At 37.0% G+C, this 20,245-nt stretch overlaps 1 protein-coding gene and 1 long non-coding RNA gene across 3 annotated transcripts in view; one reads left to right on the forward strand and one right to left on the reverse strand.

Annotated features, from left to right (window-relative positions):
• The first annotated feature begins 419 nt into the window (after positions 1–419).
• Positions 420–12,394, forward strand: LOC131155219 (uncharacterized). The gene is made up of 4 exons (XR_009136768.1): positions 420–935; positions 10,789–10,893; positions 10,974–11,036; positions 11,362–12,394. It is a non-coding gene; the product is annotated as an uncharacterized LOC131155219 (long non-coding RNA).
• Positions 4,829–20,245, reverse strand: part of LOC131155218 (mediator of RNA polymerase II transcription subunit 33A-like) — a 30,257-nt gene continuing 14,840 nt past the window's right edge. For both annotated transcript variants that reach the window (XM_058108199.1, XM_058108197.1), the window contains 7 exons: positions 14,430–14,790; positions 13,658–13,868; positions 10,114–10,228; positions 9,820–9,981; positions 8,676–9,330; positions 7,213–7,419; positions 4,829–6,142 (listed from right to left, as the gene is read on the reverse strand). In XM_058108199.1, the coding sequence (XP_057964182.1) occupies positions 5,016–6,142; positions 7,213–7,419; positions 8,676–9,330; positions 9,820–9,981; positions 10,114–10,228; positions 13,658–13,868; positions 14,430–14,790 (2,838 nt within the window). In that variant the 3' untranslated portion in view covers positions 4,829–5,015. The remainder of the gene's footprint in view (positions 6,143–7,212; positions 7,420–8,675; positions 9,331–9,819; positions 9,982–10,113; positions 10,229–13,657; positions 13,869–14,429; positions 14,791–20,245) is intronic.

The following is a 20,245-nucleotide window of genomic DNA, read 5'->3' on the forward strand; positions in this document are numbered from 1 at the left end:
ATATTTGCAAATTTTGACGGATCCTTAGACATATATCAACTTTTCAGTTTTCGCCAAACTGATACGAGAGAATCCTCATCCATGACATGATACAACACGTCATCAGCCAAACACAGTCGGATGATTGATACTGTCGTTGCCATCAATTCATTCCAACTTGCTTCATCCATGTCTTTTGGTTGAATTCTGTATAAAGTCTTTACCATGCTTTGCTGCACCAAGAGATCCTTCACCTAGGAGTAGCAAAATGGGTTGAAACTTGACGAGTGACCCATGACCCACCCGTTTAAAACGAGTTCGGATTTATGCAAGTCAAACCACTTATAAATAGGTCAATCTGTGATTTGCCTGTTTATAAACGGGTCAACCCAAGTTCGGGTTGGGTCACCCATTTATTTGGCTCTTAATCCAAATAACCCATTAAGTAACACTGTTACAGTGGACTCTGACTTCAAATCATGTGAGCCTTCGGATGAGGAGAAGAGGAAGGCGGAACAGATGAAGATCACGAAAAGGGGAAAAGGGTGAAGGGCAAATCCGAAGCAATCCTTGCCATCTAAGCCCTAAACCGCGCCCCCAGATCCAATTCAATTCGGTGAAGGTCCTCGACATCCTCTCCAAGAGCTTTCCCCGCCACGTTAAATCCGACCTCATTGCTGCCTTCAAGGAGCTCCTCCGGCAGAACCGGTGCGGCCTCGCCACTAAAGTTTTCTCTGTCATCCGATTGGAGCCTTGGAACCGCACCGACCTCTCTCCGTACAACCTCTCTCTGTACGTCGTCTGATATGTGATCTGGAAGCGGTGGGGGAAGGGTCGATCCCCTGTGATGATAAGGGCATCATTCAGGTGCTCTGGGCGGTGCTTGGCGCAGATAGGCGGAATCGGCAGGGAGGATTTACGAGATGATTAAGAGGAGCGGGTTGGGCTCCAACTAGGTAGGGAATGAGATTGTGGTTTGGTATGGTTGTGTTCATCTTCACTTCTTCATATCAGCCTATAGTTTTTTTTGTTTTTATATGAAATGTTCAAAAAAATTTAAAATAAATAAATTATATATTTAAACAGGTAACCCATGACCCGCCCGTTTATTAAATAAGTGGGTTAGGGTTTACATGGTTGTGACCCGTTTAACCTCGACCCGTTTACAACCTGACTCGTTTATAACCCAACTCATTTTCGACCTGCCTAGACCCCGCCCATGAATACGTTTTGCCTCCCCTACCTTCACCCTTCTCTGCCACAAATCAAAATTCCCGATTCCATCAAACTTGACCACGTCAAATTTCACAAATGAAGATCCAGAGGCCATTACAACAATGCTCTTATACCAATTTATTGTGAAAACCCCCCAAATATGCACAGCGAAATGTATATTTGTATGTAAAGAATCAAACACACAATGCAACATTTTAATGGTGAATATACAAATAATTCATAACCACAACAAATAAATGAAAGTAATAACAATTACAATGACATAAAGAATTATGTGGTTTGGCAATGCCTATATTTACGGGAGCAAATGACAAGGATTCACTATCTTCGTGTGTAAATTACAAGAACAATACAATCCTCTCAACAATACTCTCAACAATTATCAACCATCTTACTCTAAATACATCCAATAAGATATATAAATAGAGTTCCTAGGTATCCCTCCAAACCCTAACCATATTAATGTCCATTGTTCAAAATTTGAAATTTGCGCTAGGTGTCCCGAGCAAAACCGTCGACAGTTTGACCCAAACTGTCGATGGTTTCAAACAGAATGCAATTGTCTGAAAATCCTGCTCCAAACCATTCATGGTTAGAGCCAATCCATCGATGGTTTCCCCTGTTGCTGCTTGATTTCCTTTATACTTTCCCTTTGTGTATGTTATCCACTTAGTATGTGAGCCACAATTCATAACACTTTTGATAATTCTTGGCCATTGTTCTATGAACATTCTTACTGAATAAAGCAACAATTTCAATCATCAAGGATGATCCCACCACCTTTCTTTGCTTTTCTTCTTGTAAAGTGAGAGATAAAACTCTATCAATGGATGACATTGGATCTATGAGTAGAATTTGCCGTCGAATATGTGTAAAAGAATCATTGAGAACCATCAAAAATTGAACAACATATTGCTTTAATTTTTATGTTGCTCAATCATTGTTCTTAAAGCTCCACAAAAACATCTCGGATTACAATAACATCTAGGAATTAGTTTCACAGTAAAAAATTCATCCTGTACAACTTTCAACTTCGTGTAATAAGAACTAACAAAAGATTGATCTTGAACTAATGAAACAAGATCTTTCTTAAGTTGAAATAAATTGGGGTCATTACCTTGTGTGAATATGATTTTTAGATTCCTCCTAACTTCTTTTGCAATCGAAGTGCTAATAACACTGACATAAATTTCTCATGTAGAATTCAAGATCCATGAAAGGGCCATGTTGTTGCAACGGAACCATAGAATGTACAATGGATCAAACTGATCTTCAGGCTGAGAAAATGTTCCATCCACAAAACTCGTCTTGTTCTTGGCATTGAGAGCTATCAACATTGATATGCTCCACGTATAGTAGTTCTCACCATTTAAAGGTTGAGAAACCAAGATTGAACTAGGGCTTTCTCCATGATGAAGAAAATATGGATTGAAAAAATCTTCAATCAAAAAACGAGAACCTTGCTCTAATACCATATCAAAATGAAGGAAGAAATACATTGCAAGAAACAAAGAAGGAAAACCAGAATCTTGGAGAGAAAAAAATGAATCTCTAACTTGTATTATTTCTTGCATACATACATGTACATCAATAGACCTTGTATATATACACATAAAATGGTAATTGACAAACTGACTAACTACTAACTAACAAGAAACAAATACTGAAAACAAATAACTAACTTAATAGATTGGAAACCGTCGACAGTTATAGGACAAATCGTCGACTGTTTTAGACAAAAACAAAATCGACGATAAAAACCAAGATAACCGTTGACGATTGTTGCGACAATTTAATATAGAGAGCAGATCGTCGATATATTCCAAGATAACCGTCAGTGGTTGTTGCGATAATTTCAGACAGAGAACAAACCGTCGATGTATTCACTATAACCATCGACAATTTTATCAACGGTTTTATCCTGAAGCCCAACTTCTTATTTTCACACCATGCTATCTTCACCATGCTGTCTTCCTCAGTAATATAAGTCATAAATTCAATAAGGTTTGTTTCATGTTGTTTTTGAAAAATGACATATTTTTATATACTATTCTACCCATCAAGCAGGTAATCAAATATAAGGACTGAACAAAGTAAAATTTATATTGCTTATTTTATACTAAAGTCAAATTTGAAATTTAAAAAGTATATTCTAAGTTTCACAAGAAATAGTTTTAAATTGCCAATTATTGTTTTTCTTTCTTTCAAAAAATATACCTTTAGAAAGGTCTTTATTTTTTCAATTTAATTTTATTTGAGAAAAGATTTTTTTGTTTTGTTTTGTTTTTTTTTTTTTCACTAATCTATCAAAAAATTATTTTAAAATTAGGATATTGTTTGGTATCATTGTAAAAAAATTATAGAAATCAAAATCAGAAACCAAAAATAAAAATTAAAACCTAGAAACTAGCAACCTATTTGGTTAATATTTATAAAACTAAAATAAATTAAAAACCTAATTAGAAAATGCTCATTTTTATCTTTATATCAAATAATATTATAAAAATATTTTTAAAATAATAAAATTACAAAATAATGCACATTCAAAAAAAAAATACTATAATAAAAGCAAAAATTAATATAATTATTTTACTTAATTGCTATACTTTCAAAATTTACTTTACAATAAAAATTTTAATGGACGTGACAATTGAAATATAGTAAAAATAGTTTATAATTGGTTTTATTAATATTTTAAAAAATGTATGTATATTTTTATTTCAATTATATTTAAATTCATATGATTATTTTATTTTGATTTTAATTTAAAAGTGTATAAAATGAATGATTTAGTCTAAAAAAAAAAAAAATTCTTTCCTAATATTAAAATTTCTAACAATAGGTTGCCAAGACAATTGAAAAGCATAAAATCTAGTTTTCAATTTTTTTACAAACAAAAAACCAACAATAGAAATAAAAAACTGACAATATAAACAAATGTATTTTTATAATCTACTTCTTCAGTGCACAGAAACAAAAATATAAAATGGAAAATGACAATGGTACAAAACAGGGTTGAGTTTTCCTTGTTTTTCCCTTCTTGTCATCTTCCCCATATTGTGAATCTTTCTTTGAAAATGTTTTGGCTATTATAACTTTGGAAAGCATACCATGTAAATCAGGTTCATTTTTTTTTTTAATATGTACCCCACAGTATCACTCAATTTTTTTCTTCTTTTTTATTACTAGTCATGTGCATGCATTTTGCTCATGTTATGTTAAATTATATTATTAACCATCTTTCTTAAAATTGCTTTAAATCTTTTACATAATATTTAATTGGCAATATTAGAATGCCATTGCCAAAACATAAAGGAAAAAATATTTGCCCATCGCCATTTGCATTACCTGGCCAAAGATCTTGACATATAATTTACTCTATTATAAAACACATTGAGTTATGAGTTAGTATCATTAGTATATGCAATGAGGTGAAAATATAAACCATGGCAGCACACCATTGTTGAATATACAGAAAGATAGCTATTTTAGTAAGCTTTATTAATGGTATAGATTATTGAGTTTAAGATTTTTTTCCTTGTATCCCTGTTTGTTTCATTAAACAAAATAATTACAAACAATAACTGCAAACAAATGAAAGCCATGCACTATATTGAAATTTATGCCACTTCATTGTGAACTTCACAAACTGTAGTACTCATGAAAAATGATTCTACAGAATTGTACAATGGCTTAAGCAAAAGTGCTTTCCATATTAACAATTTACAACAAATGGCGTGCATTATAACCATTCTGCACAGCAAGAAACTACCATTTTATACCAATATATTTGACCAAGTTCAAACACTAGTCTCCACAATCAGCTCAGCAGCCGCACCCATTGTGTCAGCACCCCTAATTACCAGAAGGGCTAAAGCCAATTCTTCCTCATTCCATTGCCTCAATCCCCTGCTCAGCCTCTTCAACACATCTACATCCACCTCCGACACCCACATTGGGGTGCATTCCACCATTAAACTTACAAAAGCTGACACATAAGCTAGCCAAGTGGCCCTATCACAACCAAGCAATATCTTTCCATCTAGTGTGCTTGCAAGAAATTCCAAGTGGACGCCAAGAATGCTTGGCCGCCGCTTTGATGCTGGCAATGTAGAGTCCACGCCCCAAGCAAATGTCCCACAAAACACTGCAAAGTATGCTAGTGCGTAACCACTCAGTTTTGCAACCATCCCTCTAGACTGCCCTTCGACCGCCTCTAACCCATGGCCTGACATAAACCAAGAAGGCAAGGTTTCTTTGATCAAAATTTGGACCAAATTTAATCCACCAGATATCCAAACTATGGAAGCCCCAAATGAAGCCGCAAGCTTGACATGCGTCATAGCTGCAGCAAGAGAAACCTGCCCATATCTCATCCCACACTTCATCTTCTTTAACATCTCTAATTGTTCCCATCGTAACCCATGGGTTGCAATCTCTCTAACAGAAAGCATTAAAAGCAAGACAATCTCTTCAGCAATGAATATCACGTCTCTGATAGATCGGTGCACTCTGAGGTAAAGAATTCCAGGGGCAACAGGAGAAATTCCACCAGAGAAAGGCAAGCCCAACCCATGACCAAGCAGAGTAGCCACAACACCACTGCTGGTGCTAGAGATGGGAAAGGCCTTGAGCCTGAGAATGGATGAGAAGCAGGTCTTAAGGAGCTGCACAACCGCATTGCTGTTGTGGTGGAAGACAGCCCAAGAAGAAGCGAACACAAGAAAGTCACTCCAACGCTTCGCCTTCTGGGCCCATAAAGCAGTAATGATTGGTTCACATGGCCAAAGGCAAGTTACTGAAAGGGCATGCAAGGACCGGCCAAACAAATCCACAAAGGGCAGGGAGACTCTATCAAGTTTGTAGGTTAATGTGAGGCCTACAAGTGCAGCCAACGGTAAAGGAAGTGTAGCTGGTAAGCTTTCCCCTGCACCCAGAACACGTTTCAGCCCTAAGAAATTCTCTATTTAAATCGTACTGAAAGCATTCTTTATTAAATGCATGAAAAGACTACACGCAGCACTGACCACCAGAAAATGACATTTTTCATGCTCAAGACTAGCATAGAATATGCACTCAATAACAAAGATCAGTGGGTGTAAGGGCTTGATTCATAATTATTTAAGTGCTAAAAACATTCAGCAATTTTTCTATCCACTGCATTTAATCTCTATGAGAGGATATTAAGTCAATAATTAAGATTTGTTAATAATAGAATTCTAATTCAATTAACCTTCCACAAATTGTGCGCTAATTTTATTTTTTTTTTCCAATCTTTGTATATTATATGGTTTCCTTCAATTTAAAAGACAGACAATACACTGGACGGTCAAACATGTACTGGTAATGCAACTTCTGCGCCAACAGTGAGAGCTACCTTTTTAATTCTTTGCTTTAGAAGCACTATGCATGGATGTGAGGATTCCTTGATGGATGGACCCAAGACCTAATTGCCTAAACTGTTAAGTCAAGTTGGTGCTTGCTCAGATATGTCAAGCTTGTGTGAGGATTCCTTGATGCTAACAAATGGTATCAAAGCGAATGGTTTGTAACTTTGGGCAAGCAAAAATTATAAATTCGTTTGCAAGAGCAAATTCTCTTGATGTGTTAACAGTTGGAGCCTGGAGGACTAAGTGTGTGATTGAAGCCAATAACAGATGGATTTGAATGTGGTCAAAACATGGGAGGTACAATTGATTTTTAGGTGCCTAAACTGCAACTGAAGGCACGTAAGGCGTAGTGGTCTAAAAGAGAGATATTCCTGCTCAAGGAGTAATAGAGACACACAAGTGAGGGGAAGATTGTTGGAAATTGCATTCGTGAGGATTGTCCCCCAGTGTAAAATTAAGTAGAGGATGGGTGCTTATATACATGAATGGGCTCAAGACCTAGTAGCTTAAGTTTTAGGGTCAAGCTATTGATCACCCGTGTATCAAACCTGCCTAAGAACTCCCTAATACTGACAATATGAAATATATTTAATCACAGGGAAAATACCTGCAGAAAAAAGTGGGACATCAACACCAGTGCCAGCTAAGATTTTCTTTATCTGTTGCTCAAGCACAGATAGATTTAAAGCAGGGCTTGGCCAATCAGTTCCATTCATAAAAGCTGGCTTCCATATTCCCCGAGTTACTTCAGCTGAAAAGTAGCTTACAATGGTTGCCAGAGATGCAGGAAGAAAATCAGCAAGATCTTTTAGTCCTGAGATATTAAGAAATGCAGAACTCTTACATCAGCACACCAACATTAGTACATAATTTCTCCAAAGTTCAAGAAGAGGTAAAACATGAACTCATGTGTTAAACGTGTATAACTAACAAATTCAGATGCAGTAGTTGATGACGGACCATGCACATCGCATATGGAATGTTAGGCATGCATCTTCTACTCCTAGATCTGTAAATTAGGCTTTGGAGTAATTTTGGAAATCTGGATATTTTATGAATTTCGGTTAATTTAGAATTGTTTTGGATATTTCAGTTATTTTGAAGTTATTTTGTATTTTTTTTTTAGTTTTAAGGTGGGGCTAGTTTATTACAAGTAATATGTATGTGTAATGGAACAATCTGTCAGGCAGTTGTCAACTGAATTCAGTTTCTATCATGCCTCTCTCCATCATGCGCTGTTCTCCTTCCTTCTCCTTCTTCCTAATTCTCTCTCTCCCCCAAATCCTCTCTCCCCTATTTTCTCTTCCTACTCTTCTATTCTCTCTTGCCATCCTCAATCACCAGCATACTCTCCAACCAAAAAAAAAGAAAGCACCATTATTAGGAAAACCTTTTCAATCGCACCATAGTTTGAAAAGCAAGCCTTTTTTTTTTTTCCCATTTTTTGGGATAAGTGAAAATTGGGTTATATTGTAGGAAGATTGGACTTGCAAAAGGATACTGCTGAATTTAGGGAAACATTCTGTTAGCTGAGTGGTACAGTATGACGATTAAAAACATGCTATGAGTGCATTTGTTCTGCAGGGTTTGTTGTTTGGAAGATCTTGATGAAAGCTTACAAAAGGATATAATGTAAGTACATTTCTTCTGCCCTCTCCCCTCACCACCCCACTCCACGCACCCAAAGAAAAGCGAACAAACAAAATGTACCACAATTAGGGAAACCTTTTAATCTTCACTAGCATTTGAAAGCAGAGTTTCTTTTTTCTTAGATAAGTGAAAAGCAAAGGGAGAGAAGCATGCTATGAGCAAATTTGGAGGTACAGTATGAAGATTTGAGAAAAACACCAACTTTTGTAGGTTCTTGAGATTTTTGTAGATTAACTTAAATATGATTCAAAAGTAGAACTTTTTGCTGTAACTCAAATTTTTACCATCACATTCAATCCTCTCTCAACCATGTAATGGGAGAGGTCAAATTCAAGACATTTCTATCATTTTGGTTTTTCATGCATAAAAAATGAAACCAAATAGAAAGCATTAAGACTTCCCAAAGCAAGATGGACTAACCAGTAACCAGTTCACGTGGAGAGAGACTCCCATGGTGACAAGCTGTTAAAGCGCCATCAAGGGCAAATGGTATAGCTTCTAGGATATCCCAGGCAGGTAACTTGAGTTGATAAGCATCTTCCGCCCCGCCAGAACAAGTACTACTTCTAGAAGGGGGAAGAGTAGAAGGTTGACCACCTCTATTTATTTTCCAGAACATCATATTTAGAAGCCTGTCGACAATATGATGCACAGGGGTGCCATGAGCAAGACCAGAGAGGGTTGAAGCCATGCATGCCTGATTCTGCTGGAACCAGTGTTTTAATTTTGGAAAAGATTCCATAAATATAGGTTCCATATATGGAGGAGTTGAATTTCTCCGAACTCTCCCGCTTTTATTTGGATCCTCTGTGTTTCCAGAAGGCGCTAATTGGGAGTTCCGCACCACTAACAAACATTCAGGAGTGAATTCAGATCCCACTGAAGGCTTATCTCTCACCTTATGTTCAATTAATGGTTGATAAAACCTCCACAACTTTAGTAGAAGAATAAATGCATTTGAGAATACTGTATATGCAGAGATTTCTTCACCAATTGGAAGACTCCACAAGAAATTTGGAACACATGATCCAAAAACCTCACAAATTGGCATCAACACACTTGCAAGCTGCGGGACCTACCCATAAAAGTGAAACAGTATTAGTTCCCAGTCAACACAACGGTCTCATCTGTACTCACCTATGTACAGAACTTCCTTTTTTATAAAGAAGCCCCAACTTCCTAGTATTGGTTTTCCTTGAGTGTAATGAGTTGAACATTTTTTCGATAAATAAATAACAACAATAAGGTTAACTATAGGTCATATGATAGCTCCAACATCCATATGATGCATTTGTGCATGTGCACCTGCGCATGTGTGTGTACATGTGCATGGGTGCATCAAAAGTTTTTCTAGATGAATTGCTGTCCTTAGCTGTCCTGCCACACCAAAAGTTGAAATTTTTAATTGGGAAAAGGAATGTTTTCTGTGTAATTGTGCTCAATACAAGGCAGGGAGAATTTCATGTTGCACTTCTCTGTGTACTTGTTATTAATATGTATGTTCCTTTTTTATGGATATTTTGTATTCATAGGAAATAAAGGAAGCTTGAGGAGTACAACCTACCAAGCCATGTAAGGAGAAAATCTGAGAAGCCTCAAAAGATGATATTCCAACAAGTAGGACATTTAGAAATGAAGCATAACTTATCAAATGACTGTCATTCCCAGAATAATCAGCAGGAACTGGAGGTGATAGCAATCTTGTAATAAAAAGAACAGTGTGCTCCTGCAACCATAGGTTAAAATATACTTGAAACAAATGCATCAAAGATGACTTCTAAACCAAAAGGGGAGACTATCAATCAATTAATTATTACAAGATAATGTTAGGAAAGCCCAACAGCATACACAACATTACCTGTATATTCCAGCCTCGAATTAAGGAAGCCCCACAGAGAATTGTAGCAGCAGATATCTTCTCATCATATGATCCATTAACTGCAATGTCATATACTTTCTCGATCTCTGCTAAGCTTTCATCAAATCCATGACCTTAAATTCAGTAGCATTACTACTGGCACAATTTACCAACAAAAAATCTAATATACATGGCTTGGGGAAAGAAAAGGTGTAACTGAAGACTCGGTCATTCTCATTACAGATTAGGAAATCTTGAGTTAATCAAATGCTCATCACCCTCCAATTATCAATTTATGTATGTTATGTAAGAACCCAAATTGTGTTGTATGGGTTAATTATGTAAAAGAGGGGTAAAAAAATGGAATTCTGCAGACTTCATCAACGAGGCCATAATTCATCGACGAAGGTAGAAGGCTTCTCGTCGACGAAATTCAAAGGTTCGTCGATGAGGAAAAGTCGAGAGGTTTGGGAAAATTTAAATATCAGGGTTCGTCGACGAAATTGTTGTCTCGTCGACAAAATCTCAGAAGACCTCGTTGACGAGGACACCAATTCGTCGACGAAATCCTCCGGGTCAAAGGTCTTTATAAGGATATTGTCAGTTGCTTCTTGGCTAAGTTTTGGTTTTCCTCTCTCTCTCTCTCTCCTTGATTGCTTCGCTGTTTGTCACTAGAATCGTAAATCCAAAGTTACTGCGAGGATCAGTGAAGGATTCTCTACATTTCTAGCGGATTGGAAGTCCGTTTCGAGCGTTTTCGGGTTTCGGACTAAAATCGAGGTAAGGCTCGGTTTTCATTTCTGATTCAGTATATGTGTAGTAGTATGGATTGTAAGCATGTACTATATTGTGGTTTGTAGGTTTTGAAGTCTCGATTCGTAGTTTTGAGGACCGTAGAGTTCGTAGTTGGGATTCGGGTTAAGGTAAGGGGATTCTGTTTATATCAGTCCATTTTTGAAATCGAGATTGGTAAGCCCGTAGGCTACGATCATATGCATGTTTTGGCTACTTATTTGGGGAAATCTATCGGGTAAAAATGCGAAATTTTCGGGTTACAATTTTCGGGAAAATTGGGGATTTCGGGTATCATCTCTATTTTGTTTGGAAATCTGTTCGTTGTGTTAAAACTATATTATTGAGGTGACCGTAATCCATATTTGCATAAACAGTATACTTTAAATTTTAAATGATATGATTTGCCGTAAACCAAATAAGTGTGGTATGTATGGTTGTATGTGTTTGTTCCAGGTATTTGTAAAACAGCTATGTGGCGGCTAATTACTGTACGCTGAAATGTATAGGGATGTGAATTCCAAAATGATTCCAGGTTTTGTGAAATCGGCCAGTGGCGGCTAATTACCGTACGCCGAAACAGCTATATGGTGGCTAATTACCGTACGCTGTGCCATGGATCGGTTAACTACCGTAGGCAAGAGTGTCCGACTCTATATCCGAGGGTGCAAAATATCACCAATCTAATTCCGGTTGGTCGCCGAAGTGGTGTGAGCTATATGCTACATTGTATGAAGCAATGGATTCACTGTGGGCCTAAGTCGTTGCAGCGTAGTTTTGCATGTGGCAATGTAATCGTGGTGAGACTAGGTGACCTTGTGTAGTTGCGTATGTAGCAATGTAATCATTATTGGGCCTGAGTCATAGATCTTCGTATTTGCATGTGTAGAAATGCAATCGCTGTGAGACTAGGTGACCTTGCGTAGTTGCGTATGAGTCAATGGATTCACCATTGGGCCTTGATCGTAGCAGCGTAGTTGCGTATGTAGCAATGTAATCGCTGTGAGACGAGGTGACCTGGTGTAATTGCGAACTAGTGTGACGACACTGACCGTATGTATGTATGTTGGGTATCGTATGAACTGGAATGGGTTTTTCTGAAAATACTGGAACTGTATGGAATTGTTTGAAACTATACGAATTGTTTCAAACTGTATCGTATGTATAGTGTTATGAAGTATGTGAAATGACACTAGTATGCCACATACTGATATAAACTGTTTTCTTCCTTACTGAGGTGTCTCGCCCCGAATGTACGTACAATATTTTCAAGGCCTTCAGGTAGCGGTAAGTAATAACCTAGTGTCGGGAAGCAAGGGGTGTCGTAGCTACTGCTAGTACCTTTTAGGTACGAGTTTTGGTACCCAAGTTGTCGTGATGATTTTTGTAGACACCCGGGGTATATTTGTACTATGGGAATGTATATCCTAACTTGTGTAGACTCTGGTATGATACTGTTATTGTATAAAAGACTGTATTCCACTGCGTATTATGGATGAGTATGGATGATTGTGTGTATGTATGTGGGCATCCATTTACCCCACAGGGTCAGACCTCCTTTATGTATTGTATCATGTATGTTTAAATTGATACAGAGACAGGTTAGGTTACTTAAACTCACACCTGGGACCCACCTGCAGGTTCGGGGCGTGACATGTTATAGCATTGTTGAGAAGGAAAATGGATGTGTAAATTAGTCAAAATCCATACAGCATATATGGACAACAACAAGATGTGGTACTAGATTCTGAAGAAAGTGATATTGCACTTACATTTGTCTAAACCAATATGCCATGTAGTTAGGACAAGGTCTTTGATAATTAATGTTATGCATACCAACTCATCACTATGATATACTGCAGGGAAAATTTGTATATTTGTAATTTTAGGAGGTTAAGTATAAGTGTTTTGTTAGTAAAGGGGTTAACTATTAAATAGTAATAGTTGTGAGGTTATTTATCAAATCATTATTCAGAAGGGAATTTTTGTAAATGCAATAAGTATTTTAATATTATAAAAGGGTTGGCTCTCCCACAAGAGTGAGTATCACTCTCTTCTCTCTCCTTTTTTATGTTAACACAGTTCTTTTCGCTCTCCTCTCTCTTCTCACTTGTCTTCTGTATAACCTAACACAAAATTCCTTCTGTTCAACCCAAGTTTAGGGCTGTAAGATAAAAGTCAATCCAGAAAATGTCCTTTAAAAATCTTTATAATGATTCACATTAGCCTTCCTAAATTGTTGTGAAAACAGAATGAAAAAAATAAACAAGCAAATACTAGGTGGGGGCAAATGCATTAGATGAAACCATCAGTCTCTTATAGTAACCGATATTTACAACTAAAAAGAGAAGAGAAAAAAATAAAATAAAAAGGACTGCCCTTTGTGTGTGTGTGTGTTTGTTAGGGGCAGGACCCCCGGGGGGGGGGGGGGGGTGAGATTTGGAGCTGAACGGGAGCTCTTTAAGAGGGGATAATTTTTTTGGATTAGAAGCCAGCATAGACCAAAAACCAGACAACCCAAAACAGATTAACAATGGCATGAACTTAAAAGGCCTCCCCAGTCTAAGAAAGGTTTCTAGAAAAATTTACTTGAGGGACAGGGAAGGGACATGATAGAAATGGAATCAAATTCAATCATTTTCTGTTGGGGTTTCTCAGTACCACCTTAGGTGTTTGGAATGAATTATCAGGAAAAGAGAAAGAACAGAGTAAAACAGGAAACAAACTTCAAGAATGACAAGTCCCAGCATACCTTGAAGCTGGAGTTGAAACCAAAGCATTTATCATTGATTGAGTCAGAGAGGACCCCTTCATCAAAGAGGACCAACCAGGCACTTGACTAGGAATGCTGCAATGCATTTCATTGCTGCATCCACTCACATAGCCTGGCCAAATATATGCTGATGTGTCCAGTAGATCTCTAGCAATACAAGCCTCAACAATCAAATGCCACAAGTTTCCAGCTGTAAGGGTTAAAAAAGGTCAGATATGCCACAAAGATAAGCATGCAGTCCCAACAAAAAATATAGGATGTGGCTTCAGCATGACCATATCAAACCCAAATTTGTATTTCAATGGCTGCAGGTACAGAAAATATTAAATTGAGCAAAAACACAAAGATAAGAAACTAGAAATAAATAAATAAAATAAAAATAAAAAACCCTCAATGAACTAAAGGAACAACGAACAAAATACAGAAAAATGAGGAGCTGCAAAACAAGTACAACAACTGCCTGTACTTGATTGAGGAGAACAGAATCCCCTTCAACATTACCAACAAGAATAGGTTATCACAAAAATCAGAAACATTAATTCACTCCAGAAAATCAAGAAAAAAACTGCCAATTCTAAGAAGAAATTCAGAGATCAAATTTCAGGATGACTATTTGCACAAGAACCTAATGGACACACATGGATGATGGCCTCCTGAACATCAAGTGTAACGGCGCCATCCAATTTTTTCCCACAAATGAAAGACTTTAAGGAATTAGCTGTCATATTGAAGGAGACAAAAGATTACTTACAACAATTAACTGGCATATCATTCATGCTCACACACTCAAGGTATTCACTCTCAACCGTGCCACTTGAAAGAAACATCATTGCTTTGGCAGCAGCTTGGTTGGCTACTAATGCAAGAGTTGGAAGTGGAGTCAGCAAGCCTTTAAAATCCCCCAATAACTGTAAGCTTGAAATAAAATCCTTGCGACACTTCCCCAGAACCTGCTTCCCTTTCCCTTGATTAGTGGGGCTATATCCAATTTCATCAGTCACTGAGCTTTCCTCTTCCTCAATAACATTGGCAATTGCAAGTGTTGTAACAGAAAATAACAAGCATAAGCGGCTATCAAGGGAAGGTGCAGGACTGTCAGTGGGGTTCCTTTCCTAAAAAGAAACAACGAGAATTACAGAATAAGAAAAAAAAAAATGTGTCCTGGGCCACAAGGCTTCCTGCTATGCAAGGGAACAAGAAAAAAAAAATAGTAGAGCAAATTTCTCAAATAGAAATTTAGAATTTTCCTGAGTAAAATAGAAAAACAAATTATGTGCACACAGATGCGGACAGTTCCATCATAGGAACCGTCTCAAAATTATAAAGAAGGGTATCCCCTGCCCCTGCGGTTTGATTTTGCTGAGTTTATTAGTTGCATCGGGAAGGATCTAAAAATCCTTTCATCCTTTGACACGTGCCACTTGGATATAATCATTAGATACATCCTAATTTTCCTATTTTCAGGAAAACTTGTACAGTATGAATATCAGGTCAAAACCAAGGTTCTAGTTTCAATTTTTCTTTATGCACTATCTTAACATGCACCCCCCATAAGGTAGCTCCAAAATATGCCACATTCATGCTCCTGCAACATTCCACACCATATGACTTGGATCAGAACCGAAATGAAGAGGAAAATACTAGTCTATATTCATCTAAAACATTCAAATAGCAACCACAGGAACAAAAACAACAGAGATTTGTTGGAATTTGAACCTTCACCAGACATCTATGCTGCCAGGAGGTAAACAGAAAATAAAATAGTTAATAAAAAATTGAGTCTCATCACAAATCATATTATTCAAAAGATTTTCCAGGAAGCAAAAAATACAAATTAGAGTTCTAAGCAATGTTTAAAAGGCTCAATCAAGGCTTGCCTCATGAAGGGATGCCCAAAACGCATTGAGGCAAGAGTGTAGAATACAAAATCTCAAAAGAGAGAATGCATAATAAATCAAGGCTTATGCATTTGTACAAAAGGCACGTCATTTGCATCTTTTAGTTTAGGCTTACACATTCATCCCAAGTAAGATTTGATTAGGAAATTTTTATTTTACGTTTTTTGATAACAAAGAAAATTCATTGATAGATTAAGAATGTACAAACATGAGAAGAAGACATCTCCTTAATAAACTTTGGTAACCCTAGAAAAAGAAAAAAATTAAAAACTAAAACGCACAAAAAACAGCCTAGAATAATCAGCAGGCCCTAACAAGTCAACAAGGAATGCCAATGGCACCCCTCCCCCTATTTTAAGTTCCCATTAGCCACACACCAAATAGAAGCCAAATGGTGAATCTTTTTCTGAACCAACAAAAATGACAACTTCTTCCCTAAGAAAATATGCTTATTTCATTACATCCATAGGCCCCAAAATACAGAAAAGAAAGAACATTTCCGTAATGCTTTTCCTTCCTTTTCCTCACAAAACCATGTTGTTTTTTGTCCCACATTGGTAGAATAGTTCCACATTAGTATAAAAGGTTGTTTTGAATTTTTTATATTATTTGTCCCACATTGGAAAGAAGTGTTTTTTGGACTTGAGGTTGAAGCTATATAAAAAGCTCAACTCTTCATTTGTAAAACACACCTCAAAAGTTGTACTTTGTCAAGAAGTAGTGGATTGATCATCGGCACCCGAGGACGTAGGTAATTTTATACCGAACCTCGTAAATTTCTTTCCTTGTTCTTTTTACTGTTTTATTATTAGTTTCTGCATTACTTTAATTTCTTATATATTCAATAGCAATAGTTGTAGTATTGGTGTTTGGCACAAGTGGGGTGCCCGGCACAACAATTGTTGTCAGAGCTAGGTTGAATAGTGTTGATACGGAGGTGTTCCTCTGTTAGGATCCTTGATTCCACGTTTGATGCCTAAGAAAGACCTTATCTAAGCGAGTGCTCAGAGACCATTGCGGCTCAGTCGCTCCCTGGAGGTCGGTCTGATCAAAGTGGAATTTCATAGGATAAAGCAGAGTAGACATAGTTAGTACGTACTATTCATCCTAGGCCTTTTGCTTTGTTGATTGCTATTGAATATATAGAAGATGGCAAAAACTAGTGCAGCAGTAAAAGAAACATTGTCCACACGAACTCCAACCCCTTCGGCTTCGACATCATCATTGAAGACGATAGCTAATGCTCGGTTTGAGGAGGAGAAATTTGATGGTACCAATAATTTTGGTATGTGGCAATGTGAGGTGATAGACATCTTGTATCAACAAGAACTAGATATTACTTTGGATGATAAACCAGTAGATATGGGTGACAAAGATTGGGAAAAGATCAATCGTCAGGCATGTGGTACGATTCGTCTGTGTCTCGCCAAAAATCAGAAATATTGTGTTATGAGGGAGACATCTGTAAAGAAATTGTGGAAGACATTGGAAGATACATTTATGACCAAGAGTCTGGAAAATCGGCTCTATTTGAAAAAGAAATTGTTTCGCTTCCAGTATCAACCAGGTATTTCAATTAATGACCACATAAATGTTTTCAATAAAATTTTGGCCGATTTGTTAAATTTGGATGAATAGGTGAAAGATGAGGATAAAGTCATATTGTTACTAAATTCTCTCCCTGATGAGTATGAATATTTGACCACCACTTTATTGTATGGGAAAGATAAAGTTACTTATGATGCTGTTTGTACTGCATTGATTAGTACTGAATGCATAAAGAAGGATCAGAGGGTCCACAAGGAAATAGCAGAAGCACTAACAAAAAGGGGATGTTCTCAGAGTCGTATGCCTAGAAGGAAGAGTCAATCTCATGGGAGAAGTAAATCTCGTGGGAGACTTGCTAAAGATGAATGCGACTTTTGTCGTGAGAGAGGGCATTGGAAGAAAGATTGCCCTAAATTACAACAGAAGAATAAGGGCAAAGCACATGCCAGTATAGCCAATGATGATGGAACTGAGTCAGATTTTTCTCTTGTTGGAACATCTTCATCACATTATTTTGGCGAGTGGATTTTGAATTGTGGTTGTTCCTTTCACATGTGTCCCAATAGGGAATGGTTTTCTAATTTTGAAGAATTAGATGCTGGGGTTGTTTTTATGGAAAATGATAATACTTGTAAAGCAATTGGAATATGATCAATACAGTTGAAATGTCAAGATGGAACTATTAAGACCTTGACTGATGTAAGGTATGTTCCAAACCTAAAGAAGAATCTAATTTCATTTGGTGCCTTCGAATCTAAAGGGTTCACTATCACTTTGAAAGATGAAACCTTAAAGATTAAATCAGGTGCGCTGGTGGTGATGAAAGGAATAAGGAAAAATAACTTGTATTATTTACAAGATAGTACAGTTATTGGCTCAGCAGCTGTTGTTTCTGAGAAAGATGCAAATTCAGATACAACTAAGTTATGACATATGCGATTAGCACATGCAGGAGAAAAATCTTTGCAACAATTAGCTAAGCGAGGTTTGTTAAAGGGTGCAAAGGTATGCAAACTTGAATTTTGTGAGCATTGCATTCTGGGAAAACAAACTAGAGAGAAATTTGGCACATCAATCCATTAGACTGAAAGTATTTTAGACTACATCCATACAGATGTATGGGGGCCCACAAAAACGACTTCGTTGGGTGATATGCATTATTTTGTCACTTTTGTTGATGATTTTTCCCGAAGAGTTTGGGTGTATTCTATGAAGCATAAAAATGAAGTGTGTGATATTTTCCTTAAGTGGAAAAAATTAGTTGAAACTCAAACTTGACAAAAGATTAAACAGCTCAGATCAGATAATGGTAGTGAATACATGAGTGACCCATTTATGAAGGTATGTTAAAATGAAGGTATTGTTCGACACTTCACAGTTCGAAATACACCACAGCAGAATGGAGTGGCAGAGCGCATGAATCAGACTTTGCTGGAAAAAGTTCGATGTATGTTGTCTAATGCTGGGTTAGACAAAAGGTTTTGGGCTAAGGCTGTTAGATATGCGTGTCATCTCATCAATCGTCTACCATCATCTGTAATAGGGGGAAAAACACCCTATGAGGTATGGTCTGGAAAGTCTGCTAGTGATTATGATTCTTTACATGTATTTGGTACTATGGCTTATTATCATGTTAAAGAATCTAAGTTGGATCCAAGAGCCAAGAAAGCAATATTCTTGGGAATAAATGCAGGAGCCAAAGGATATTATCTTCAGTGTCTAGAGACGAAAAAAATGATTTTAAGCAGGGATGTGACTTTTGATGAACTTGCAATGATGAAGAAAACAATACGCAAGGAGTCACGAGTTGAAGAGAAGACCAGTGGTACTCAACAACAGGTGTAGGTTGAGACAATTTTGGGAAACCCAATGAGAAATGAGACTACACAAGATAACCCTCCTGTTACAGTGGGGGATAGTGTACAAGAAGAGAAGATTTCAATTCAAAAATCTTCACAACAACAAGAATCAATTGTTTTTTAAAGGCCAAGACGAGAAATTCGAAAACCTACCCGGTATACTGATATGGTGGTCTATGCACTTCCAGTTGTGGATGATAATGTTCCTTACACTTTCATAGAAGCAATGAGGAACTCTGAATCAGACAAGTGGAAAAGAACAATGGATGGAAAAATGCAGTCTCTTCATCAGAATCAAACTTGGGAGCTAGCCCAGCTGCCAAAGGGTAAGAACGCAATTGGTTGCAAATGGGTTTATGTAAAGAAAGAAAGATTTCCAGATGCAAATAATGTTCGCTTCAAAGCTAGATTGGTAGCTAAGGGCTACGCATAGAAGGAAGGCATTGATTATAATGAGGTATTTTCTCCAGTTGTTAAACATTCTTCCATTCGAATTTTGTTGGCTTTGGTAGCACAATTTGATCTTGAACTAGTTCACCTCGATATAAAAACTGCATTTTTACATGGTAATTTGGAAGAGGAAATCTATGAGTCAGCCAGGTGGATTTTAGGTTGTTGGAAAAGAAAATTGGGTATGTAAACTGGGTAAATCGTTGTATGGTTTAAAACAGTATCCAAGATAGTGGTACAAACGATTTCATCAATTTATGATGGGTCAAAAGTACATCAGAAATAAACATGATCATTGTGTTTATTTTCGCAGATTGCAAAATAGATATTTTATATTTTACTCTTGTATGTTGATGATATGTTGATAGCTTCAAAGAATATGGAAGAAATCAACAAGTTGAAAAGTCAATTAAATCAAGAGTTTGAGATGAAAGATCTTGGTGAAGCAAAGAAGATACTTGGCATGGAGATCGCAGAGACTGAATGAGAGAAAAAGTTAGTTTGTCTCAGAAACAGTATTTGAAGAAGGTAGTACAGAGTTTTGGCATGTCTGAGCAGTCAAAACCAGTAAGCACTCCTCTTGCTCCTCATTTCAAACTTAGTGCGGCTTTATCTCCTAAATCAGATAAGGAACATAAGTATATGTCATAGGTTCCTTATGCAAGTGCTGTTGGTAGTCTGATGTATGCAATGGTTTATACTAGACCTGATATTTCACAAGCTGTTAGTATGGTGAGCAGGTATATGCATGATCTGGGTAAAGGACATTGGCAAGCTGTGAAATAGATTTTGAGATATATTATGAATACGAT

The sequence above is a fragment of the Malania oleifera genome, chromosome 5, assembly GCF_029873635.1.
Source record: "Malania oleifera isolate guangnan ecotype guangnan chromosome 5, ASM2987363v1, whole genome shotgun sequence".
In the NCBI taxonomy this organism is placed as follows: Eukaryota; Viridiplantae; Streptophyta; class Magnoliopsida; order Santalales; family Ximeniaceae; genus Malania; species Malania oleifera.